This window comes from Phaethon aethereus (genome assembly GCF_964289735.1).
Source record: "Phaethon aethereus genome assembly, chromosome: 1".
NCBI classification, from domain to species: domain Eukaryota; kingdom Metazoa; phylum Chordata; class Aves; order Phaethontiformes; family Phaethontidae; genus Phaethon; species Phaethon aethereus.
Genome location: NC_138575.1, coordinates 85,066,427 through 85,091,630, shown reverse-complemented (window position 1 = coordinate 85,091,630; position 25,204 = coordinate 85,066,427). Strand labels below are relative to the sequence as shown.

The window sequence follows — 25,204 nt, the reverse complement described above, 5'->3', positions numbered from 1 at the left end:
ATGAGGATAGCCATCCTCCTGAGCCTTCTCCACATTGCAGCTGCTTTTCACCAACTGTGAGTGATGCTGAACTGATTTGGTCTCTTTCATGAAGGCATCAGTCTAGGTAGATGGACCACATTCCATGCTGTCAGCTCCTCTGCTTTCTGCTCTGTCAATCACCTCAAAGGGTAGCTGGGGCATTTACCTTGCCTACCATACATTAGATTGACTCCTGTGAGTTAAAACACAAGCCACCTTTTTGTGGGGCTTCCAAGTCAGACCTTAGGCCCAGGGACGTTTGCATCTCCGTTTGCCATACCAGATCAAATCACTGGTGTCTAGACTGGAAGGTTATGAAGCTACTTCTGAAGACTGCAAGGGATGGTTTTGGGGAGTTCAGAAGATGACTGGAGTAAGGGTATTGAAACAGATTATAGGGCTGTACTTAAGCTAATCAAGCAGAATCTATTTCTCAAGTTATCAGTGAAGCAATCACTTTGCTGGGTTTATTGTTGCTTTTGAATATTGACTACAGCCATGGCAAATTGGTGAGGAATTCTGCAGTAGTGGGCCACTGCAGGGAAGCTCTTTTGCATCTCTGAGTCCTCAACCTGATGCCACCTCTGATGTCTTCTTTCACCTGCCCTAGACATTACCTGGTGGTGATCCCTGCAGATCTCTGCTACCCATCCACCCAAGTTGCTTGCCTCCATATCACCTGTTATGAAGCAAAGCTTCAAGTGAAACTGGTCCTGGAGCGCTCTGCAGCACGTGAGGTCTTAGTGCAAGAAACCATCCAGAAGGAGAAGACTTTCATGTGCACTAAGTTCTGGGTGAGCCACCCTAGGCAAATGCCATCACTGGTTTTCCCTTTAGGAAGTGTAAATCCCTTTTGTTACTCCCTAAACAGGGATGAGGTAGACAGGGTCTACTTTGCCTTGGAGTGAGCCTGCTAGGAAGGGGAGTGGGTGGTGCCTAGGGATGTGTAGCCCAGCACAGTATCTGTTGGTCAGCACTGAATTCCCCTTCTGAATCTAATTTTTAAATTGAAGTTACGTTTCTTAAAATCTACCACATTTATGGATCTATAAGAAGAACCCACCTCTTTCCTTCTCTTCCATCCCAGACCAGATGAAGCAGCTTTAGCTCTTCTCTGAAGGACTTGCACAGCTCCACAGCTAAAGCGTGGGGAAACAGTGGTTTGCATGACATACTGCAGTTTCTGTGGGACTCAAAGTCGGGCAGCAACTCAGCTCTTAGGAGCTACTGAAGAGCAGTTGGATGGAAATGGATGTGCTTGTAATTTTTAAACAGCATCTTAGAACTATCTTAGAACTGATTAATTGTTGGAGAGAATTTGACAAAGGTCTAGGATAAGGCAGACATGCCTAAGCAGTATCCCTTCTGTTATACAGTATATTCTGTGCTGAGGCTGCTGGAGTCAGGAAGACCTTCTGGTTGTCTTTTCTAATCTGGCTTTCTTGTACATGCTGGGTAGTTCTGGAGGCCTGGCATTTAAGGCTGTGCTACAGCTGAATCTTTCTCCTTGGAGTCTGTACTACCATCTCTCTGTCACCAGAAGCAAAATTCCTTAGCCAATGGTAAAAAGGACAGATTCCATGACATGCAGGGCCTCCTGCTGTCATGTAGGGCTGAGTGAGATCTGAATGTGATCTGGATCCAGATATTGGAGGGGAACTGGTTAGTTCTTCCACTTTACTCTAAATTCCTGCTCAGGGCCCCCAGAGGATTACCTGGGGACTGCATGCTCTCTCTGTCTGTATAGGTTGCACCTCCAGCTGATGGCACAGAGGAGATTGCCACTGTCAAACTGATCATCACAGGTGAAGGGGTCAGTATTGAGGAGAAGAAAAAGGTCCTGATCCGCAAGGCCAGCAGTGGCACCTTCATCCAAACAGACAAGCTCATCTATGAACCAGGGCAGACAGGTGAGAGATGGAAAGGGGACCAACCATGGGCCCTAGACTCTCTGCTGGTAACACCATATGGAAAGCCTGTGATTGCCTGAAATTCATGGACAGCCCTAGCAGAAGGCTTTGAGATGATGCCTCTTGCTAATGTGATGTTTTCAGTGACTATAATGTCCAGCTTGTGGTGACTGTGAAGTTGCAGGAGGCAGTGGGTCATTGTCCATGGTATTTTACATGTGGGAATGTCCATGTCAGATGTTATCACAAATGTGTATAGAATGGAGACAGGAGCTGGGGAAACAGGTAGAGCAGGGGTCTATAGGGAAGGATTGAGATCTGATAAATATATTCCCTGATTTTCTTGCCTTCAGTGAAATTTCGCATTGTGACTCTGGATGAGGATTTCATTGCACTCAATGATTCGGTAGGCATCCCTGGGAAGCTATGGAAAAGGCTGTCCTGTTCCATGCATGGAGCCTACTTCCTTTCTACCCTGCTCATCTGTCAAAGTTTCAACTTTTCCACATTCGTCTGTCGGTCAGGCCTGATGAGTGTCCAGAGAAGAATAGTAACTCAAGTAAAAGCTGGTAACTCAGGAAGATGGCAGAGTTGTACATGTCGCTTGCTCGTCTTGGTAAAATGGTCATGCAAGCACGAGACATACTGATTCCTGATGTGATGGTGTCATGTGGGGAGTGAATATTTTGCAAGTTGGGTTTGCCTGGATGTGTGGTGGGGAGGGGTGCTTTTAATCTGGGTCTTACAAGTTGGAACATAGGAAATCCTGATTAGACATTAGGAAAAACTTTTTCATTGTGATGATGATCAGATATTGAAACAGGTGCCCAGAGAAGGCATTTTCATCCTTGGAGATGTTCAAAACTCATCTGGAGAAGGCTATGAGCAATCTGCTCTAAGAAGACATGCTTCAGCAGGGCGTTGGTCTAGATGACCTCCAGAGGTTCCTTCCAAACTCTGTGGTCCTGTACCTCTGTAACCCCATTAAGGCTGCAGCTGAGCCAGAGCTAGGTCTGTCTGGGTAGTGAGTTTTCCTGATGGAGGACTCTGCCAGAGAGTCATTAGCAAGTGCTGGGTGACCTCCAGACTGGTGTTTCCTTTCCCTTTCTCCAGACTTTATTGTAAGGGACCCACCTATTTCTTGTTTTTGGTGATATTTGTTTTATTTTATATTGTTGTCAGTGCTCTGAATTTCCAAGTCACTAGTTGCAAATCCTTCAGAGAAGGCTCTGCATGTGATGTACCTTGTGTGTGTTGCTCACATGTGTTTCTGTCTTCTAATGTTTTTTGCCTTTTCTCCCTCCAGATATCCCTGTTTCTCCAGGTGAGTGATGCTGAAATCTAGTGTTACAGTAATGTTGATGGTAGCCATTTTACTGGGCTATTTGTATTCAGTTCCTGATAGATTTTACAGACCTGTGAGTGGAATGTTAGAACTTCAAGGTTTCTTAAACTAACATACTCCCTACAGCTTCTGTTTTATGCACTTGGGGTTATGCTCCCAGTTACTTCAGTAGAAATCTGAGTTGTTCTAGACTTGCAAGAGTATAGACAGATCAACTCAGACCTTTATGAAAAAGCTTAGAACTGTAAAGGATCTTTCCTTGCAATCAGAATTCAGAGAAGCATGGAAGGAGACTCAGATGCTGGGAGAAGAATCTGAGCATTATATATTGTCTTCAAGATTTTGTAACTAGCCTATACCAAACCTCATTCCTTAGCTATAGAACCTGATGGTCTGCAGTATGGAAATCCTGAAGCTTGATTTCTATGGGGTGTGGATCAGTGAGATGCTGGAACAACTGTTTCTTCCTCTCTTGTGGATGTAGGACCCTAAGAACAACCGGATAGAGCAGTGGCTGAATGTGGTCCCCCAAGACGGCATTGCAGATCTGTCTTTCCGGCTAAGTGATGAGCCTTTGCTGGGGACATATGTCATCAACGTAACCGATGCAAAAGCGTATGGCAGCTTCACCGTTGAGGAGTATGGTATGAGCATGTGGGAGATATGTCTGAGCTGCAGAGAGGACCTCGCACTCTTGATCCAGGAGCTGGATGTTTATTCCATAATAACAAATGGGAGCAAATGGGAAAAGTAATAGCATCTGCCATAGAAAAGATTCTGAGCTGAAGCTCAGAAGAGAGACCACTTTGGGACCTTGGGTCAGTGTGTCAAGGAATATTCTTCATGGTCCCAGACTTTGATGCAGCTGATTCCTGCAGATATCTCTGTCAGACAAAACAAGGTCATTTAGGATGGGCTTTTCCAGAAAGTATGAAGTCCAGTGCCACCCCCCTTCTCTTTCATCTTCTAATTAACTGTTTTGGGAGTCTAGTCTTCTCTCAGTGCAAATAGCTGTCAGGGACATGGACATGTTTGGGTTTTAGTTTGGGAAGGAGCAATCAACCAGGGACTACATACAAATTTGTTAAAGAAACAATGGAAATCTTCCCTTTCCCCTTTTCACCACCTTCCTTCTCCATTTCCTGTCTCATTCCACCATAGTCTATCTCCATATTGATTCCCTGGAAAGGCTGTCCCTGGCCTTTCCTTTTTTCCTTTTTCCAGGAAAAACAGTGTTTCCTACAGTTCTTTGTTTTATCCTTCCAGTGCTGCCAAAATTTGAAGTGATCTTTGAGGCGCCAAACCAGATCTATGTGCTAGATAAAACCTTCCCACTCCGGGTATGTGGCAGGTGAGGATTCTGCTTGGAAGGATGGCCTGATGGCTAGGTCACCATGAGGAGCTCAGGGGAAATTTACTACCCTTCAGTTACAGGAGGCCAGAATCTTCCACAGCAGTTGTTTGCACCCTGATGCAACACTAAAAATTCCTATAACTATCCTTCTGATATTGTAATGCCCCTTTTCTAAAACTACACCACAAGTGTCTCCACACAAAACCTGGGGAAACAACCTGCCCTTTGACAAGCAGCCATTTGTGGGACAGAACATGGCAGATGTTTGTTGTTCATCTCCCTGCAGAATAAATTCATGGGAAATGAAGGGAATGGTTATGCTTTAGAGAAAACTAGAGAGGCAAAAAGGAATTGCCCCAGATACAGTCCAAGGACAACACTAGGGTTAACAGCCTCATGTAAAGGTGCTTTCTTAATGAAAGGCGCTTTCTTAATCACCCATGCATCTGCTCATAAGATGATAGATGCCTTCAGCATATCCTGGGGTTATTGCAAGTGATGCTGATGTAAAGTGCAGAGCTCTGTGCTGAGTCAGCACCTACAACACTCTGGTTTCCCAGAATTATATCACAGAGCCCTTGATCTCCCCTCACTACAGTGCCCTAGCCTGACCCGACTTACTAGGTCAGGGCTACTGGGCCTGTGGTGTGGCTGCCACTCTTGCGCTAAACGCTGAATGTCGGTGCATAAGTGGTCTCTGGGGCAATGCGAAGCAAGCCCCGTGTTTTCTCACTGTGTGTGACTGCCTCTTCCTTTCCCTGCTCCCTGAAACAGATACGCCTACGGGAAGCGTATCCAGGGGATGGTTCATGTGAGCCTTTGCCAGAAGATAGCCCCGTTCCTGCCCAGAGCTTCGAAACCTGATCTCTGTCAGGAATTCAGTGACCAGGTGAGATGCTTAGCAGGAGCTGAGCCATATTCAGAGACATTTGTGCTCAGGTGCAGGGTAAGGCAAGGCTGCTGGAGGCTTTAGCTGAAACAACAGCTGATGTTACCCCATGTTTTTGGCTGCCTGATCAGTGGTCTACTGGTGCTGCCTCTTAGTAACTGTGCCTGGTGGCTATGACTGGATGTGCATCATGTGCCTGCTCCATACCCTGGACTAGTGGATGAAGAAAAATCTGTGGATGTTGTCTACCTGGACTTTTAGGAAAGCCTTTGACAGTGTCTCCCACAGATGTCTTCTCCTAGAGAGACCAGTGGCTCATGGCTTAGACAGGTTTACTCTTCGCTGAGTGAGGAACTGGCTGGATGGCCGAGCCCAGAGAGTTGTGTGAATGGCGTTAAATACGGCTGGTGGCCGGTCACAAGCGGTGTTCCCCAGGGCTCGGTTCTGGGGCCGGTCTTGTTCAATCTTTATCGATGATCTGGATGAGGGGATTGAGTGCTCCCTCAGTAAGTCTGCAGATGACACCAAGTTGGGTGGGACTGTTGATCTGCTGGAGGGTAGGAGGCCTCTACAGAGGGATCTGGACAGGCTGGATTGATGGGCTGAGGTCAACTGTATGAGGTTTAATAAGGCCAAGTTCTGGGTCCTGCACTTGGGTCACAACAACCCCATGCAACGCTACAGGCTTGGGGAGGAGTGGCTGGAGAGCTGCCCAGCGGAAAGGGACCTGCGGGTGCTGGTTGACAGCCGGCTGAACATGAGCCGGCAGTGTGCCCAGGTGGCCAAGAAGGCCAACAGCATCCTGGCCTGTATCAGAAATAGTGTGGCCAGCAGGAGTAGGGAAGTGATTGTGCCCCTGTACTCGGCACTGGTGAGGCCGCACCTCTAATCCTGTGTTCAGTTTTGGGCCCTTCACTACAAGAAGGACGTTGAGGTGCTCGAGCATGTCCAGAGAAGGGCAACAAAGCTGGTGAGGGGTTTGGAGCACAGGTCTTATGAGGAGCGGCTGAGGGAACTGGGGTTGTTCAGTCTGGAGAAGAGGAGGCTGAGGGGAGATCTTACGGCTTTCTACAACTACCTGAAAGGGGGTTGTGGCGACGTGGGTGTTGGTCTCTTCTCCCAAGCAACTAGTGATAGGACGAGAGGAAATGGCCTCAAGTTGCGCCAGGGGAGGTTTAGACTAGATATCGGGAAAACTTTCTTTACGGAGAGAGTGGTCAAGCATTGGAACGGGCTGCCCAGGGAGGTGGTGGAGTCACCATCACTGGAAGTATTCAAAAAACATGTAGATGTGGTACTTCAGGATATGGTTTTGTGGGCATGGTGGTGTTGGATTGGTGGTTGGACTTGATGATCTTGAAGGTCTTTTCCAGCTTTAATGATTCTGTGATTCTGTGACTGCTATGTCAAAAGACAAGCCTCCTGAGAGCAGGGATTCTGTGCTGCTGTTTCTGCCCTATTTGGGTGAATTCTAACATAACTGCCTTTCTAAGACCTTGTTTCTTCTCTTTGTACTTTCAGACAGACAAGACAGGTTGCTTCTTCACAAATGTGAGCCTGTCCTCCTTCAGTCGAGACTTTCGGTACTATCAAGACACCATAGTTGCAGAGGCCTTACTGGTGGAGGATGGCACAGGTAACTCTGGAAACGTCTCTGGTGTCTGGGAAGAGGCATATGAAGGTGAACTAATCATACCAAGAACCCCAGAGACTTTCAGGCTAACAAAGGCTCTGAGCTTTCTGAGCCTGTCGGGGCCTGCCATCTAATCTCACAGATAGAGAGCGAGCCACCAGTTCCTGGTGGCATGACACATTCATTCTGAATGCCTGTGGTCTCAGGTTGTGTAGCTTAGGGACCTCTCTAAGGGCTAGAAGATACTGGTATGAAATGTGTGTGCAGCTAAACAGTGAATCATTCTGCAGGGAAATTGCTGAGGGGTGCTTGGTGTCCTTGCTCCCTCCCTTATGTTTCTGTCTTGGTGCTTCCATTCAGAGGTACACGTCAACACTTCCCACAAATTACTCATCTCCAAGATTGGTGGGATGGCCTTGTTTGATGATGTGAATTCTTACTACCATGCTGGAGAGGTGTACAGGGGAAAGGTAATTCCCATTTACAGTCCTTTGGAGGGGCGACCGTGAGCAATGCCTTCACAGTAACTGTTACCTAGTGTCTTTTCCAATCTCACCTCCAGCCAGGAGCTTGGGAGGACAGGAATGACCCCCAGAGAGAAAACTCTTGAATTGTCAAAAGTGGGAATAACATCCAAGACTGCCTTTTGCCAAATAAGCCTTGAGTAGCAGTAGCTATGGGGATCCATATGTGGGCTGCAAACCCAAACATTTGGAATCTCGGCAGCCGTGAGGTCTTCTGTAGTGAAGGGGTAGAGAGCATGGGAGTGAATGAACACTGTAGTGCAAATGATAATAAGAGGTGATTAGTAGCAGTGTTGATAATATTGTTAGTGACTGGAAGGGTGACCTTGCTGTCTTTGGAAATGCTGCTCCTGACTTGAGGAAGCAGGAGATTCTGTCTGCTCATTAGACTCTTTTGCACTTCTCTTGCTCATCATGGTGTTCTCAGATTAAAGTCATTGACTACCAAGGCAAGACCCTGAAGCACAAAAAAGTCCTCCTCATAGTAAGCTGTGGTGAGCAGCAATTTAAGCAAAAGTACGTCACTGGTGACTCTGGGACAGCTTCATTTAGCCTGAACACAACTGCTTGGAACAACACCTTGGCCTCCCTGGAGGTAAGTGAGGAAGGAAGGGTCTGTCTTGTTGGCAGGTGTATGCATGTACCTTGGAGCTATTTACTGCCCCACAGACATCTCCTCCATTCCTTCTTGAAGGACAGTAATTAAAACCTGAAACACCCCAGCATGTTCTGCATCTTGCCTCCCTCTGAGAGCATATTCTCTGGATCCCAGTTGCTTTCCTCATGAACTCTCCACACAGAGACCTGTGCTATGGTGTTGCTCAGACCTGATCTGAGCTTCTTACCAAGCCACAGCTAGGGTCATTTGCAGGTGACTTGACTTACTTAACTAGATAAACCAACTGTGGTGGTCGTTTTTTTGTCTCGCCAGGCAAGTGTTCTGCATCAAGATTTGGATAAAGAGCCTGGGACAGTTGATTTGAGTTACCAGCGAGCCTCTTATTTCATACGTCCATTCTACAGCACCAGCAGGAGTTTTCTCTCTATTGTCCATGTGCCGGAAACGATGCCCTGTGGTAAAAAGCAGGCTATCCAGGTGGACTTCAGAATTTATCAGGAGGACCTGGAACATGGGCCCAAGCGTGTCATTTTCTCCTACTTTGTGAGTTTCTGAGGAAGAGCTAGTGCATGATGGCTCAAGGCCCAAGATTAGCATCTCCTACAGATTCAAGCCTGATGTTTGATAGATTTGGGTTAGCCCAGGATGGGTAGCTCATCCAGCCATCATGGGGCTGGATCCTGGTTTTGATCCTGGGGCTGCAGTAATAGCAAGAAAGGCAGCATCTTTCTTTTGGCTTTGCACAGGTACAGGGCAGGTGTTGGCCTTACCTGTCCTCCCCCAAGTCTCTTGATCCCCTGAGCTCTCTCCGCTACTTGAGAGCGAGTAAAGCTCATATCCCTCCTCCTGCCCCCATTTAACCTCTAATTTCAGGGTTACTTTGATCTGCGTAGTGATCTCAAAGACTATGTGACTGGCATTCCCTTCCCTTTCTGTATTCTTCCCTAGGTCACAGGGAAAAGAGGGATAGTCCATGCAGGTCAGAAGACTGTTTGGGTTGGGCTGCCAAAAAGTAAGTGTACTCCCCTGTTTCATGTCTAGCAAGCACTCAGGGCTCTGTAGCGTCCCATCTTATTTGGATATGTGGCATAAGCTTCTTTGCAATTTGTAGCTGGCTCACCATTTTTCTGTTGCATCACAGCAGCATGCCTTTCCAGTTTTCATATTTCCTTTACCCTCCTGCTTGGTACCGAGAGAACAATACTTAGCATTTCCAAGCCCATAGGCTCATCCTCTGTTTTGTTAATTTTCAAAAATGTATCCTTTTGCTGCTTCTGCAAGCAGCATGAAACTATATCCTTACCCTCTATCAAAACTCTCCTACTTTAATTTGCAATTGTGTCTACAAATAATCTTTGAGTAGTTAGGATGCCACAGCTTACAATTTTGATGGGTGTTGACTCACCGTTGTCTACTTCTCCACCTCTTTTTTTTTTAAACCTAGAATATAAGGTTCTTGAGGACAAAGGTCGCTTCTTTGTTGGTGATGGGATGGGAGATGTTTGGTGATGGGAGTCTTTGAAAGATATCTGACTCTCACTCTTTGTGGAGTTAAGCTTGAACTCCAGCAAGCTGTTTCATCTCCCTGAGGCAATGAGCAGAACCAGGAAGAGTCTTTTGCTGGTCTTGAATACCAGATCCAGAGATGTGCTGACTGTTTCAGTGGTCTCCAGAAATCTCCTTGGTTCTGAAAGACTTGAGGAAAGGAATTAAACAGGCACATGCAGAATGGCAAAAGCTGAGTCCATTTCCGTTACAAAATCTGCTTTCTCCCCTCTCTCCTCCATCTAGTGCTGAAAGGCTTCTTCTCCATCCCTCTTACCTTCAGTTCGATTTATGCCCCAGCTCCAAGACTTGTTGTTTATGTTATCTTCCCTAATGGAAAAATCATCGCTGATTCTGCCATCTTCAGTGTCTCCATGTGTTTCAGAAATAAGGTGGGGTTTGTCTCTGAGGCCATGACTAAATGTGTGAGAGTGTATGCCTCATGAAAGAAGAGACTGAGGAATATGTAATATGTGTAGCTGTGTGTGGCTGATACTGTGTAGGATGCTGTCACATGAACTGCAGTATATGAGGTATGGAGCAAGTATGTGCTGAGCATCGTGGGGGCTGCTGCAATGTTTGGGAAAGGCAGAGGGCTGCTGTGTCTATCTCCATAGGCTTGTATAGCAACTGCAACCCAGTAGGATCACAGCCCAGAACAGGTTATTAGTATGGTTCCCAGGAGAGCTCAAGGCTGTGCTGCTGTTGCAGCAGACACTTCGACGTGTTAGTATGTGGTGTTGGGAAGACAGCTGAAAGCAGCCGATGGAAGAAGTGGATTTTACTGGCCATCCCAAAAGGACTGAGTTCTTGTGGTCACTGTGACATCCATGGGAATCTGCTTTCTTGGCACTCCAAAGATGAACTTCTGAGGACTGGCATTACCCCTGCTCCACAGCTTTTTATCTGCCATGGACAGCCAGATTCAAGCAAGAACAGGAAGTGCTTCAAGAAACTGTCAGCAACCCCACAAAGAGCCTGAAGATAATAACTAGGCTTATTTTTGATCTGGGGCTCCAAAAGGAGCAGAAAGACAGCTGTGTGAGGTTTATGATCATGACTGGCTGGTTTGAGGGGTGAAGAGAGCACTGTGTTCAGACACAGGAATGTCTCCAGTACTGTTAGCTGTGTACGCTGATGGTTCCCCCTCTGTCATCTTTCCTGTTAAAACCTTAACGTGATGTTTTTTAAAATACCCACTAGGGGTTCTTGGGAGATTCCTTGGGTTTCCATCCAAGGCAAGTCTGTGGAAACTCTCTTCATGTAGGTCTCTTCCCATCCAGGTGGAGCTGGGCTTCTCAACGCCCCAGACCCTTCCTGATTCAGAGGTTGGTCTCCACCTGCTGGCATCTCCTGGGTCCACATGTGCTGTCTGGGCTGTGGATCAGAACATCCTTTTTCTGAAGCCAGGAAAAGAGCTCAGCAGCTCCTTGGTGAGTGATCCTGCTCTGACTTCTTCCCTTCCCTTGTACTGACATGAAAAGGGAGAGAGGGAGGGAAGGAGGCAGACAGGCCATTGCATCTGTGCAGAGCTTATCTCCCAAGGAACTCAAAGCACTGCCCAGAGAGACTAGCAGTACTCTGTGTGGCACAGGTGGGGGTTAGGGGACAGGTGTTAAGAAAGAGGTTGAACATCTCTCAGTGCACGGGTGGTAGATCAGCTTCTGTTGTTCTGTCTCACGTTCAGTTCAGTGGGTCGTGCTGGCTCTGTCAGAGGAGAGCTAGGGAAGAGTGACAGTGAGCCTGGGCTCTCGGGCGTGTGTTCATGCATGGTAGCCAGGAGCAATCCAAACAGGCCTTGGATGTGTGACAGGAGGGGAATGCCAGGTTTTATTTGTGCTGATGGTTTTTTGCCTTTTCTTGTTTTCCCAGATCTATGGGCTGTTCCCATCCGTTTATAAGTCCAGGTATCCTCGCCAAGTGTCTGAAGATGATAATTCATGCGGGTTCCCAAATTCTGATGAGCCTGATGTGTTTACAGCATTCAGGGTAAAAATCGTTGATTTGGTGGGTTGGGATAATTCATGAACTGAGGGAAGTGTGACCCCCTGACTTTACCAACGTCCTAGGGATGCCATTACAGACAGTACAGGGAACAGGTCCAGTTCAGGCCCTTGTAACTCACTTGTAATTCAAATAAGCGACTTGAAATTGCTGACCAAGAAGAAACTGTTATGTGGTTACTGTGCTTTGGTTGTGTGCTTTAGGATGCCAAGGATGATTGATTACTTTGATTGGATTTCACATAGTTTAATCTCCGTAGCATGAGCAATTGCACTCTGCAGGCTGAGAAGGCATAATATCTAAATGACCATGTGTTTGAAAAAGAATAGGTTTGGCTGTCTCAGGCCAGATGACTTAGCTCAGAAAACCTTGTTTGCCCACTGCTGAAGATCTGAATAATTCCTTCTGAAAATGAAGCCAGAGAACACTTTGCCAAGCCAGAGGACAGCCAAGTCCCCACTGTGAGGGGACAAGAAGGCACAGGGTAGAGAGCAGAGAGGAGAGGATAAGCTTCTGCTGCATCAGTTCTTTTTTTTTCCTACAGGAAATGGGGTTGAAAATTATGTCCAACACCAATATCAGGAAGCCCAGAGTGTGTCCAACCACTCCATTGTCAACTATGCTGCAGGAAAGAACAGTGTTTACTTCCAGGCCCATGTTGATGTTTGCCCAGCCCCATAAAGCATATAACAGTAAGCATTTGCCAACTGTTTCTTCTTTCATGAGATGCTCAGTCTTTCAGGTGAAAACAATCCTGGATTTGAGTGAAGAGGCAGTACTTGCTGTAATTGCAAATGGAGGAGCGAGAGTGTTCCCTGGCTCTAAACCTGTTGTGCTATTGTGAGGCTGCCTGGGGCTCACGGCTTCTGGCTCTGAAATGTTAGTGAGCTGTCTGGATCCCAAGCCTTATCTCTGAGGTGAGGGAATGGTTGCCCTTCCCTTGGTGCCTACAAATGCGAGTAAGGCCCACAGCACCTCTGTTGTTTGAAATGAGGCAAGAGATTTTAAAATTTGGGATAGCACCTTCTGTTCCAGTGCCATGCTTCCCAAGAGCTGACTGGATGACCTGCAGCCTGAGCTGGGCTGGAGCCCCTCTGCTCTAAACCAGGGCCTGAGGACTCTGTGGTAACTGGGACTTTGTTATTTCCAGCAGAGCATCTGACAACATCTACCTATCAGCCCACTATGTTTTTACCTATTTCTTCAGCTGAAGAGAAACTACACAAGCATTTCCCCAAAACCTGGATATGGGATTTGTATTCTGTGGGGTGAGTAAACTGAGCAGTGTGTATCTCCTCTGTGTGGCTTAGTGTGACTGGGAATGGCAGGAGATACAACTGGGTTTAGATCATGAGTTGCTGAGGAAAATATCTAAGGACATGTGTCATGGGGCTCATACCTGTCAGGCCATTTCTCATTGGAGCTGATGTCTGCATCGAATGCATTTTCCAGTACTAGATGGTGATACAGAAGTATTGTCCATCCATGGGTGGGCTGGCATGGGAATATAGGAAAGCAGGTGCGGTGCAACAAGACAGTTAGATTTACTGTCTGCACTCTGCTTGTGGTAATCCTGTAGGCCAGCATTTCCCAATCTGTGCTCACAGGATGTGTCCTGGGATGCAGGAGAAGCTGATCTCCACAGAAGTGCTTCACAGGATGGGGAACTGTGTCCTATGAGAAAGGCTCAATGAGTACATAGGGTCTGCTGAGGGAGATTTTGGAGATTTTTCATCTCTGATACTAAGAATTTGTTGTCTGGAGTCTGTTTAGGCCAGATGCCCACACATCTGCCCTCTCCCACCTCCACTGTCCTTCCAGCTACACCCATCTCTTCAGTCCCTAGCAGCAGATATTTCCTGTGTGATTTGACCACCAGCCTGATCTGAGCAACCAAATGTATGTGTTACCTTCCTGTACGTGCCTGGCAAAAGTGAATATCTCCAGTTATTGGAGTCAAATAATTTCATTAGCTTTAGCTAGGGCTGTTTTTACGTCTGCTGTGGTAGCAGCCACAGAGCAGTCTACTGCTCTCAGAAGTTGTGATGTGGGCACCAGCCAAGTCTTTGTCCTGTCTGCATGTTGGACTTCAAGCTGTCAGTGTCTCACGGGAAGGTGAATGGCTGGATCTGTCTCTTCTGCTAAGTTCAACTGATGTTGAGCCAGTCTTGTTGCTCTTCTGGTGTCTGGTTCTCCATCCCTAGGCCAAGAAGAATAAAACTTCTGACATCTGTAAAGCATTTTTAGATGTGCAAAGGGCAAGTGCTGTCTGAGAAAAGCACTGAGTGTGTTTGATGGCGTTTTGCAGCCATGTAACCTATTGTCAAAAATGTTCTGTTGATATAAAGATCTGAGGCAGGGGTCCCTACTTCTACAAGGACCCACTTGTAACCCTACAAGGGCTACAAGTTCAGCAGAGGTTAGGGGTTAGACCGAGGTTAGGGAATGGGGTGCATTGGAGAGAATGGTGCAGACCAGGTCACATAGTGCTGCATACAGCAAGATTCAGTTAAATGTGTCTGTTGCTGTCTACTTCTCCTTAGTCCCAGTGGGAACAAGAACGTCACTGTCACTGTGCCTAACACCATCACAGAATGGAAAGCAGGGATGTTCTGCATAGGCCATAATGGCTTTGGACTAGCTCCAACCTCCAGTCTGCTTGTTTTCAAGCCCTTTCTTGTGGAGCTCACACTGCCATCTTCTGTGATCCAGGGTGAGACCTTCATCTTGAAGGCCACAGTCTTCAACTACCTGCAGCGATGCATGAAGGTAGGTGAGCCCTGATAGGCCCTGCAAGAAAAGTAGGGTATGGGTAGGTAGAAGATGGCTGAAATCTATGGCCTGTGATATTTATCTTGTTACCACCTGCCATCCCTGCTGCCCCTTCAGATCCAAGTGACCCTGGACAAGTTCGCACGCTTCCAGCTGAAGCCATGCAAAGGCTGTGTCTACAGCAGCTGCTTATGTGCCAGTGAAGCTAAGACCTTTCAGTGGAATGTAACAGCTGAGCAACTGGGTGAGAACAGGGAGGTGGGATGATAGAATTGGGAAGGGGTGGGACCAAGGTAGGGATGTTTTGTAAGAGCTGACATGGAGTGAGGAGTTATTTGCCTTGTTAAGCAGAGAGTAGTTGTTTGCATTCATTCTAAGGTCATGACTACTAGCAAGTCTGTGCTAGGAGGTACAGAATCATATAGGGCTCTGATCTAATTTTTTGTTTGTCAACAGATGACTTCTATTGTATAAATGGGAAGTGCTTCCTCAGAAGATGTGTTATGCCCCTAAATGTGTGTTATTTTCAGGGCTCATGAACATCACGCTCAGCACAGAGGCTGTGGCCACCGAAGAGCTCTGTGGCAAAGAGATACCATTTGTCCCAAACCAAGGACAGAAAGATATGATCACCAAACTCCTTCTAGTCCGGGTCAGACAAACTTTTCTGTTACAGAGACCTAAAAGTGGGCTTTGTGTAATTCCCAGATTTTGTGCAGGTTAATTTTGGGAGTTACCCCTTGCTATTCAAGGTGTGTAATTAGAATCTTGGGGCCTGACCTGGGCCCAGCTGTGAGGGCTAGCTATGGGAGGTAGAGGAGTATCCTTCACTTCATACCATGGAAAACTTTAAATATGTATACTCTTTTATGTTCTAACTCCTGAGCTCTCTGCTGAATCTTACAGCATCAGTTTCCCAGACATTGAGAATCTGAAAATGCATGTTGTTGTCTTATCTGAGATGAAAATTATTTACAGTAAGTTACATTTTTGTGTGACAATGGTGTTACTCCAGCTGACTCTCCAGTCTGAACCAGGATTTTGTCCCTATCTATTTCTAATCCACTTGTAATCCTGTTTCTCTCCTGTGTGCTCATTGTAATGATACTTTTATGTGCTCGAACAGCCAGAGGGAGTGTTGGTAGAAAAGGCTCACAGCTCCATCCTGTGTCCCAGAAAAGGTAGAGAGATTGTTTTCTTCTTTCACCCTGCTCATACGCCCCTTCCTGCCTAACCACCCCCTGCGTCTTTCCACTTTTTGAATATTTTCTCTGCTAACATGACCAAGCTACAGAAGCATGTTCTAATTGTGGTGCCAGCTAGAGCTTCCCCTGGGTAAGGATGTGGGGAGGTCCAGTCTTTTAGCATCAACATCCCTGATACTAATGTGACAGCTTGAGGCCTTTTTCACCTGTGCTGATAAAACCAGCCTACTGAAAATGGCGAGGCTGGAGGACGTGACTTAGGATTGCTGCTCCTGTCTTGAATTTTATGGTGTCTGATGGGGCCATTAGCAAATTTTGAGAGCATGAGGCACATTGAGAAGACATGCCTGCAACTGAAATCTGAAACAAGATGGAGTAACTTATGTAGTGAAAAGCTAGTGGCTTTGACCACAGAAGGTTTCCAGGAGAAGATCCTGTCAACCTCTGTAGAAGGAAGGCTGTTAGGATAGCACAGTCATGATGAGGTGGATGGAGGGAGTTGAGGGTGGAATGGGACAGGGTTTTTGAGATGATCTGTAACTTCTGTGGCAGGAAAATGGGATGTTAGCACAGAACAGTCTTGAACAGTTTCTGAGGGTTTTGAAGGCTGTTTTCATCAGAATTTCTTTCTTTTTGTCCTCCCCACATACCTTACCCCACCGGTGTCAGGGAATCCAGCACAGGAGTTTGTGTCTCTGATGTTGCCGCTAAATGTGGTTGAAGGTTCAGTCAGAGCCACCATGTCGGTCACCGGTAAGGAATTCAGCTATGATAATACCTTTCCAAATCCCGTATCTCTGAGCTTAGTCCTAGGAAAGCCCAAACTCAACCCCCGCCATACCCTTTCTGAGGTTTCTGAGTCTCCACTGCACTGTTCTTCCCATGTGTGTGGGAAGACAACCAGATAACCTAAAACACTCAGCAAGGGAGAGGATGTTCTGTTTAGGGGCTTCGCCTGCCAGGATGGGATGTGTACAGCCTGTATGGAGGGCACAGTGGAACTGATAAGCTGGCTGGACAGATGTGCCCCACACTGCTGTACTGGGGCTATCTTGCCTGGATCACTGCTGGGAACGGGTCACAGGTAGGAAGAGGTGAGTTGGTAAGGGTGCCTATGCTCTGTTCCAGGTGACCTCATGGGGACAGCACTGCAGAACTTGGACCGCCTGGTGCAGATGCCCCATGGCTGTGGGGAGCAGAACATGGTGCTGTTTGCCCCCATTGTCTATGTGCTGCAGTACCTGGAGAAGACAAGGCAGCTGACCCCTGAGATCAAGGAGAGGGCAACAGGATTCCTGCGCAATGGCAAGTACAAGAGACCCACCTTGCTCTTCTGCCTTCCCCTGTGTCCAACCTACCAATGGTTGCCCACTCCCCTTCCCCCCAGAGCACTCCTCCACTTATAATGTTAACACCACCCCATTCCCTGCCCAGTGATTTCATTGCAAATACCACTCTGAGTGCTAATGCCCTATCCTACTCCCTAGGGTACCAGATACAGCTGCAGTATCAACACCCTGATGGTTCCTACAGTGAATTTGGTGCCAAGGATGAGTACGGTAATACTTGGTAAGCCCTGGTTTCTCTCCCTGCTGTCTATCTGCTGTCTGACAGCCTGGAGGTGGGCAGCTTAATGCTTACAACATTGAATCTTTTCTGTTCTCTTGGACCCAAAGTGTTCCAGATCCTTTGCAGGGTAGGGCACCTCAGGGTTATGCAGCTGTCCTTGGAATGAACTGTCCTTGGACCAGCAAATAAGGAATAGCAGAACAATAGGTGAGGAGAGACTCACCAGTTTCAAACTCCCACTTTTTTTCTTTTTCCTCAGCTTCTGCTTAGATTCTTTCTTTTCACTCATTCTTCCCTCTCTTTCATTCACTCCATCTCTTTCTGCTTGTCTCTTCCCTCGCTCATGCCTTTTTTCTTTTCTCTCCCCAACCAGGCTGACTGCATTTGTGGTTAAATGCTTCGTCCAAGCCAAGCCATACATTTTCCTGGACAACAGGACCATCCAAGCTGCTCTCACCTGGCTGGAGTTCCACCAGCTTCCCAATGGTTGCTTCAGAAATGTGGGCCAACTTTTCCACGCGGCCATGAAGGTAGGAGACAGAGCACCTTGGAGGACAAGTCAAAGCAGTTTCTTGCCAAGTCTACTGGTAATCGTTTTAGGTCACTTTCCTGTGTTGTTCTGCTTTCTTGTGTGGGAGCAAACCAGGGATAGGTGGGACCTTTACTGAAGAGCTTCAGGTCTTTGTGTATTAACTTTCCCAGCTTTTTGGGTGTTTATGCTTTTTATAGGGAGGTGTGGATGGGGAGGTCCCCTTGGCTGCCTACATCACTGCTGCATACTTAGAGGCAGAAGAGACACCAGAGGTAAATATTTGGATTCTTTGCCATGCTCTTGCCTTAAGATCTGAATCTTGAAGAGCTTAGTAGTGTCACTGATGCAGACAACAGAGTGTCTTGGAGAGGCCTGTGGACAAATTAATAGGATAGGTGAGGAAGAACTTATCACTTCTCAGGAAAAAGCCTCAACTATCCCTTGAAGAGGACATTGCTGGCAGGGGAGAAGGTGAGGTTAGACTACAGAGAGCCACTGGAGTTCATGGCTAGATACTATGACATGGCTAGATACTAGGCTTTGGCTGCTCATTCCTGCTCCATGGCCCTGCCATCCTCCCAGCCCCTTGCTAGCCTTCGTACTACATGCAGCTGAGAGCTAGTGGTGAGTTGTTAGGGGGGAGATGTTGGTGTAGCTGCTCCCGCAGTCAAGTAAATAGCCATAATGACATTTTTAATGTGTTTTAGCTTCCCAGAAAGTGTAAGTCTGGGAAAAGAGTGCTGTAGGGAGATACATGTTGCAAAGTAGGGCAGATGGGATTGCACACCTAAGTAATAACAAGAGAGAATTCTTACAAATGCTAAATATCGTAACTAATTATTCTGCGGTACTGGCAGTTAAAAAAAATATAGTCAACTCGATGGAGAAATGCTATTGCTATAGACTTTGGGAAGCAAAATTCTCTGGAAATAAGAAAAGTAAGTGAAAGAGCATTTCATTGCAACTGAAAACAATGTGCTTAGGGAAAAAAGTGAGACAGATGGAAATTAACCTTCTTTCTGGTAATAGATGTCCTTCAGGTCACTTTTTTTCACCGTTAGGACAATTAAGTGTTGGAACAGGTTGCCTAGAGAGGTTTAGTTGTCTCCATCATTCTGTGTTTTCAAGATCTGACCGGATAAAACCCTGAGCCACCTGGTCTGATTTCATAGCTAACCCTGCTTTGAACAGGAAGTTGGATTAGAGACCTTCTGAGGTCCCTCCCAATCTGAATTATTCTGTCATTTGGTAATTCTATGAACTGTCTGAGTTTTGGCTGACTTTTGTGGAGGAGGCTTTTCATGAAACTGGATGATGAATATTTGACACATACAGTGCTCTGCAGCACAATGAAACAAAAGGAAAAGGACCTTCATCCTGGTAGAAGATTAACAAACAGTTGTTGTAGGTCTTAAGAACCAGTTTTGTCATTTGGGAAGAAAAACAAAGAGTTACTGAGAAGAGACCAGACTGTGCTCCAAATTCATGAGTAAAATCCTGAAAGGGAGACAAACAGGACCTCAAAGCAATTTGCATGATGAGCTAGTGGAAGCCACTCTGTCCTGAATGAATCCACAGAGGGTGACTCAGTGCTCTGACAGTGGTGGGAAAATCTAGGCTACCACAAGGTAGGAGACCTCATAAAATTCCTCATGCTCCAGAGAAGATGTATTGTTAGCTGTAAATAACAATATAATTTATATTATATATATAGTTATCTATATAATATAATAATAGATGTAGTATTACTGCTCCAGGCAACAGTATTGTTAGCTCAGAAAGAATTGTCCATGGAGCGAGGAATGCTTCGTTGCATCAGATGATTTGTTGATGTGAAAGTAACCAGACAATTATTCAATTGAACACAAATTGTTTTTATATAAAATGGTCATGACATTGAAATACACTCATAAGTAACAACAAATAGGTAAAACCACAAGTCTCACAGTAGTTATCCTAGACCCAGTGAAGGAATTTGCTGCATAGGTCTGTGGGCAGATGAAGTGGGGAACACAAAGCTTGTCATAGCACTTAGAAGAGTATCCTTGAGTGGGTTGGGTTATAAATGATATTACAAAGAATACACAATCACTGGAGGTCAAAATCCTGAGAAAGAGTTTGAGAATGCCCTGCAAGGGCTAATGCACTCAAGATGTTCAGAACAGATCCTACTTTCCCTTACAAGCATATCTAAAAGGCTCATGAAAGTCATTAGGGGTTAAAATGCAGGGAAAATGTTGGAGATATTTTACACTGTCCTGAATAAACTGATGTTAAAGCATGGTTTGTATGGCAAAAAAATCTAGGCAGAGACAAACAGCCCTCTACCCCCACTCTTTTGGAAATGGATTTCTTGGAACCGAACAGATTGTTTGTGTTGACTGCAGAAACAAATGGCATGTTGTAGAGGAGCAATTTCTTAGCTGGCACATGACTGCTCCCAGGGAAGCTAAATGCTTCTGTACAGCATGCAGTTAGGACTGCTATTGTCAACACCAGGATAGCACAGTAAGTGTGAAAAAACTGCCAGTAGAGTGGCACTCGGTTTTTGTGTTAGTTTCACCAGAAGACACCAGAACCAGGTGGGTTATAATACATCAGACTCTTCAAGGTATTAAGATGATAACAGTCAGCACTTCACAGGTGGTACATCAAGTGTTTTCACTCTTCACTCAAGTTTGGTAGTTGTACAGACACTAGTGCTGTTAACTCCATTTTAACTGTCTGGGAAAGTGAAAGATTGAAGATGGAAAAGTAATCATAAAGGAGCCTTTGAACAAATTCATGAATGTGGTATAATTCCTACTTAGGTCTATTCAGTTACAGAATACAAAGGTTACTGTGCTGCTTGCAGTTATTATATTTAAAGGCAAATAGAGAAGTAGGACTTTTGAAATGGTGGGAGCTTAGCTTACTGCTTCTGCTGGGCTTTAACAAGAAAGAACAACCAAAAAGCGTCAGCTGGATCCTGTGAACTTTCGGTACTCCATGAGCAGATACTGTGAGCATTTCTGAGAATTGGTAGCCGCATCCAGCAATACTACTCCACCATCTAGAGAGCACAAGATGACACAGACGTTACCTTTTCTCTTTCCTAGATGGGAAAGAGGTGAGGAGCATGTTGCATGTCAGAATAAATCTTAAATGTAGCCCTTGTGCAATCCTTACTGTACCTAACTGCAAGAGGGGAAACTATGAAGTGCTATAAATGCACACATATGGGACAGACAACCACTGTGAGCCTTTAGCTCATGTTTGGAATAGCATAACTGAATGCTGGAATACAATGCTGCTGAGACTAGTGGGTTTGCTGTCTCCTGCCAACAACAGTACTGATGTTCCAGGGGAAACTGGAAATCCCATTGACCTTGTAAGGCACTATAGAGGTGAATTGAACAGAGTAATCTTGGTCAGCAGGCTGGATGTAAGCATTTGCAATTGTGTGTTGTTGCTCTTTTTGTGTTTGGACTTGCAAAGTATGACGTTGTGGTGTTATTCCAGCAGTAAAGGCATTCATTTCACTGAGAGAGCACTGCTGAAAGTGACTTGCTTGGGCAGGTCTATCAAGCACCTTGCACCAAGGGCTGGAGACACTGCTTACTGGTGCTGCACTGATCCAAATTGGAGATTGCAGGCTCTCTTGAGAAAGAGCACAGAGACACCTTAATGAACATATGGGCTGCCTTCTGTGCTGACATGTGCTAATGCATCCTTCTGCTTCTGTACCTCAGTGTTTGCCTGCCTCACGTGTGTTTGTGTGTGACCAACATCCATGCAACTCTTCTCTGTAGAGTACAGTGGTGCGCAAGGCTCTGGGCTGCATTGTTCCTTCCCTTCCCAAAGCTGCCAGCACTTACACCCAAGCCCTGCTGGCCTACACCTTCGCCCTGGCTAAGGACTCTCAACGCACACAAGAGCTACTTGATATACTTGATCGAAAGGCAATCAGAGCAGGTATGGGAACCTCAGTTCCATGTGAACATCAGAGAAGGGAGGAGCGACCTTTCTGAGCCCTTGGTTACATGCAACCTGGAAGGACTATGGTCCTCTCTTTAGGTCTTAATTCCTGTCCTTCACCAAAGAGAGTTTTTAGACAGCCAGTCTGTGAACTCAAGGTATGTACTGGCAATACTGGGGTGTGAGTGCTGATTTCCTTTAAGCCTCTCACCCTCTTCTGGTACCTGAAGTAAAGGTTGGGCTCTGAGAGAAGTGGGCTTCCTTAGGCAGAACTGCAAAGCACCAGAGAGGGAAGCAAGCTGGCAAACTGCGCCATTTCTTGTTAGTCCCAGACCCCCAGAACTGGCTAGTGGGTAGCTAGCTAGTATCAGGTAGTTAGCAGACCTGATGAACAGGGCAAGGGAGAAGTTGGACGTCTGGCATGTAATGAGTATGCAAATATGTGTTTGCATATTAGTTTTTGCATATCACCTTAGTAAATGGATCTTTAAATGCGTAATATGGAGGGTTGGGTATTGCAAAATACATGGGATCGCACTTCACTCAGTGACGTGATGACCCAGCCATGAGGTATTTACTCAATGGTCTTTGCAGACACAAGCCACTGTGACTTTTAGGCCTCAGGATTTCTTTCCTGACATCCCTCAATGTTATCTACTCCCTTCCTTTCCCAGGTGGGCAAATCCACTGGAGTCAGACCCCATCTAAGCCCAGACCCAGCACCAGCGCTTGGTCACAGCCACTGTCTGTGGATGTGGAGTTGACAGCCTACGTCCTCCTGGCCCTGCTCTCCAAGCCAAATGGCACAGGATCTGATCTCACCACAGCCTCTCGCATCGTGGCCTGGCTCACCAGGCAGCAGAATGCCTATGGAGGGTTTGCCTCAACACAGGTAACTCGTGGCTGGGGAAGGGGATGTTACTTGAGAAAGAACCTCTGCACAGTACATGCAAGTGTGAAAGTAACAGCGTGGAGCCTTTGAGGAGAGGTCCTTAGGACAGTGAGTTCAAGTGTCTTTGGGTCTCAGAGCTGCAGAGCAAACATGAAAATGTAATTGTTTCTTCCTTTTCAGGACACAGTAGTCGCTTTGCAGGCCTTGGCTAAGTATGCAGCACTGACGTACAGCACGAAAGGGGTGGCAGAAGTGAGAGTGAGATCCCAGAAAGGCTTTGGGAGGAAGTTCCAAGTCTCCTACCAGAACCGACTGTTGGTGCAGGAGGTGGCACTGACAGAAGTCCCAGGAAAGTTCTCAGTGCAGGCCCATGGCAGCTGTTGTGTCTTTACCCGGGTAGGTTGCCCCCTTCCCACAGACACTGCTGTGACAACTCTTTGCTCACCGTCTTATCAAAACTGAAAGTCTCTGTTGCAGCTCTATGCGAAGAAATAATCCCAGCCTGTTGCCAATGCAATAAACCTGTGTGCCATAGGAGATTCAAGACATAATGTGTCCAAATGTGAGGACAGTGATGCTTCTGTGGCTCTCAGGGTATCGGAGGATGGAAACCTTGCATAGTGGTCCCACTGCTGTGTCCGACTTGCACAGTCTCAAGGGGAAGAGTAAAGAGAAGGACCCTCAGCTGGAAAGATCATGGAAAATTTACAATCTGAGTGACCTTTATTTTGGGTAGTGGGATGAGTGTGGTCACTGTGTATGGTTTATCCAGTCACTGTCTGGGGTCCATATTTTGAAAATTAGTCAGTGAAACAAAAGGTATGATAAATGATATTGAACTAATTATCCATGTCTTATTCTGTCTTTTTGTCTCTCCCTGCAGATGGTGCTGAGGTACAATACGCCCTCCCCACAGGTCTCCACGTCCTTTGCCTTGCAAGTGAAAACTGAGCCAGTCAATTGCACGGATGATGGCACACACACTGTTACTGTCTATGTCAATGTCAGGTGACTCTAAAGACACAGCCCCACTTGGGAAGGAATGTCAGGCATGGCTGGAGAGCTAAGGGGTGCTTCTTGGCTGCAACGGAGACACCAGGCAGTTTCAGCAGAATGCCCAGATGGCAGATGGAGAAGGAAAAATACAAGTGACTCTGGGGAAGGGGAAATGTTTCTGAAGGATTTGGTTCTTGCTAGGGAGAGGAGTGCAAGTAGTCATCTCAGATTGGGGGTGCTTAGAGCAGTGCAGCCATCATCTTACCCCTGTGAGAGGGAGCAGTGACTGCCTTGGCCCCGGTCCTGGCTAAGTTGCCTGGCTCAGGGTCTTGCACACAGGGTATGGTGGTGGAGGGAAGGGGAAGCTGGGAGAGACTCTCTTTTTTATTTTCTCCCCCAGGTACACTGGGAAGAGATCCACTTCCAACATGGTGATCGTGGAAGTGTCCCTACTGTCTGGATTTGTCTTGGCTCCAGGATCTGGGATGTCTGTAAGAAGCCTGGAATCAGGGTGGTGATGTGGTGTCAGTGGGACTATCCATACCCGAGGAGAGGGAAAGGTTGCATAGGAAGGTGTTGCCAAGCAATCTCACCATCCTTTCATCTCTGCCACACAACAAACGTGAACACATACTGTCATCTCGCTCTTTGTGCCTTGAGAATGATGGTCCTTCTGGCCCAATTCACTCAGCAACTTTACAGCTAAGTAGCCTAGGTTCCTGTCCTTGAGTTTTGCAGGAGCTGAGTGGTCCTACAGGGAGATCAGCCTGAAGGGCTAAGAGCTCAAAATAAGTTTGGAAGTGAGTGAATAAGAATCTGTTCACTCAAGCTTAGATAAACCTTGTTGGCATGTCTCACACTTGTTTTTTAAAAGGCCCAATTAAATTGCTTCCTGTGCTCTTCTGTCCTAGCTGCAGCATTGGCACCCTGTGAGAAGAACTGAGAAAACACAAGGAGGTGTTGCTATCTACTTGGACAAGGTATGTGTGTGTTCTACTAGAGAAGCTGCAGGAGTGGAGGACAGTGGCAGAGTTGCGTGGGGAATCCAGGACTGAGCTAGCAGAGCAGGATATTCAAGATTCATCTTGAAGTCCTGCCTCTGACCCAACAGAGTTGTTATTGCCTGTCAGTAGGATCAAATTCAGGTGAGGAATAAAAAGAACAGCTTGTAAGTGAACTGTCATTTGCTCTTCATCCCCAGCTGAGCCATAAGTCTGAGACATATGTCCTGCATCTGGAACGGGAGGTTGGGGTGACCAACCTGAAGCCAGGCCATGTCAGGGTCTATGACTACTACCATCCAGGTGAGTGTGGAACCATGAGGTGCAAGGTCTGTCTGGGTGTTTGCGGTTAGCTCTGTGCAAGGATAACTTAGGTCTCTCCTGTCCTGTTGCAGAGGAGCAGGCCCTGGCTGATTATAATATCTTTTGCATCTGA

The 25,204-nt window shown here is 46.5% G+C and overlaps 1 protein-coding gene across 1 annotated transcript; it reads left to right on the top strand.

Annotated features, from left to right (window-relative positions):
• Positions 1-25,204, top strand: LOC309407211 (alpha-2-macroglobulin-like protein 1; the record flags this gene model as incomplete). Its single annotated transcript, XM_082002680.1, has 35 exons — positions 1-56; positions 632-815; positions 1,769-1,931; positions 2,285-2,337; positions 3,238-3,255; positions 3,761-3,920; positions 4,543-4,627; positions 5,405-5,519; positions 7,041-7,155; positions 7,513-7,622; positions 8,104-8,271; positions 8,608-8,838; positions 9,244-9,307; positions 10,087-10,232; positions 11,124-11,273; positions 11,713-11,829; positions 12,389-12,536; positions 12,995-13,112; positions 14,388-14,613; positions 14,734-14,860; positions 15,147-15,268; positions 15,743-15,797; positions 16,491-16,574; positions 16,950-17,126; positions 17,309-17,390; positions 17,764-17,920; positions 18,120-18,194; positions 21,714-21,876; positions 22,554-22,771; positions 22,952-23,167; positions 23,655-23,779; positions 24,168-24,258; positions 24,679-24,747; positions 24,969-25,071; positions 25,164-25,204. The coding sequence occupies 35 exons, from the start codon at positions 1-3 to the stop codon at positions 25,202-25,204; spliced, it is 4,332 nt and encodes a 1,443-aa protein (XP_081858806.1).